Source organism: Fulmarus glacialis, unplaced genomic scaffold (assembly GCF_000690835.1).
Source record: "Fulmarus glacialis isolate BGI_N327 unplaced genomic scaffold, ASM69083v1 scaffold21915, whole genome shotgun sequence".
Classification (NCBI taxonomy): Eukaryota; Metazoa; Chordata; class Aves; order Procellariiformes; family Procellariidae; genus Fulmarus; species Fulmarus glacialis.
Window position 1 is genome coordinate 1,074 of NW_009213914.1, and position 583 is coordinate 1,656.

At 63.5% G+C, this 583-nt stretch overlaps 1 protein-coding gene across 1 annotated transcript in view; it reads right to left on the minus strand.

The window, feature by feature from the left end:
• The window catches only part of LOC104077227 (sideroflexin-1-like), a gene marked incomplete at its 3' end in the record, with an annotated part of 2,653 nt that overhangs the window by 990 nt on the left and 1,080 nt on the right, over positions 1-583 (minus strand). The window contains exons 3-4 of the mRNA XM_009578380.1: positions 495-580; positions 1-87 (exon numbers count right to left, since the gene is read on the minus strand). Of these exons, the coding sequence (XP_009576675.1) occupies positions 1-87; positions 495-580 (173 nt within the window). The remainder of the gene's footprint in view (positions 88-494; positions 581-583) is intronic.

Genomic DNA, 583 nt, shown 5'->3' on the forward strand with positions numbered 1-583 from the left:
TGGAAAATGGCCTTCTGGGCTGCAGCCGTGGACTCACCCAGGCGGTTCCCGTTCTCATCCGTGACAGGGATCCCCAGCTTGAGCTCTCTGCAGGGAAAGTGCGGGTGAGGAGGGCCGAGGACAGGTGGGTGGGGGGATCAAGGGTCAGGGCAGGGACACAACACAGGGGCACGTCTCCAAGGGCGGTTGGCATCCTCCTGTACTTCCCATCCACTGCCTGCATTATAAGTTGGGGGGGTCTCACCTGGTCCCACATTCACACTTGGGGGGTCTTCAACAGGGCTGGATGGGGATGGGGAGTTCACAGCTTAACTGATAACCCCTTGGGATGCAACCGGTGCTTGTACCCTCAAACCAACCCCCCAGGGTAAGGGATGCCAGCAAGGCCAGGAAGAAGTCCCCTGCAAGCCCAGGGCACTGCTCGCCGCGTCCCCCCCAGTGCCTGGTGAACCCCGACGCGAGCCCGAGCACCCCATCCCAGCGCAGGGGCTCACCTCTGCCTCATCAGCGGGATGTTGATGCAGTTGGCAGCAGCCACGGCCGCGAAAGGCACGTACCGGGCGATGGTGGGTGGGGAGGGGCG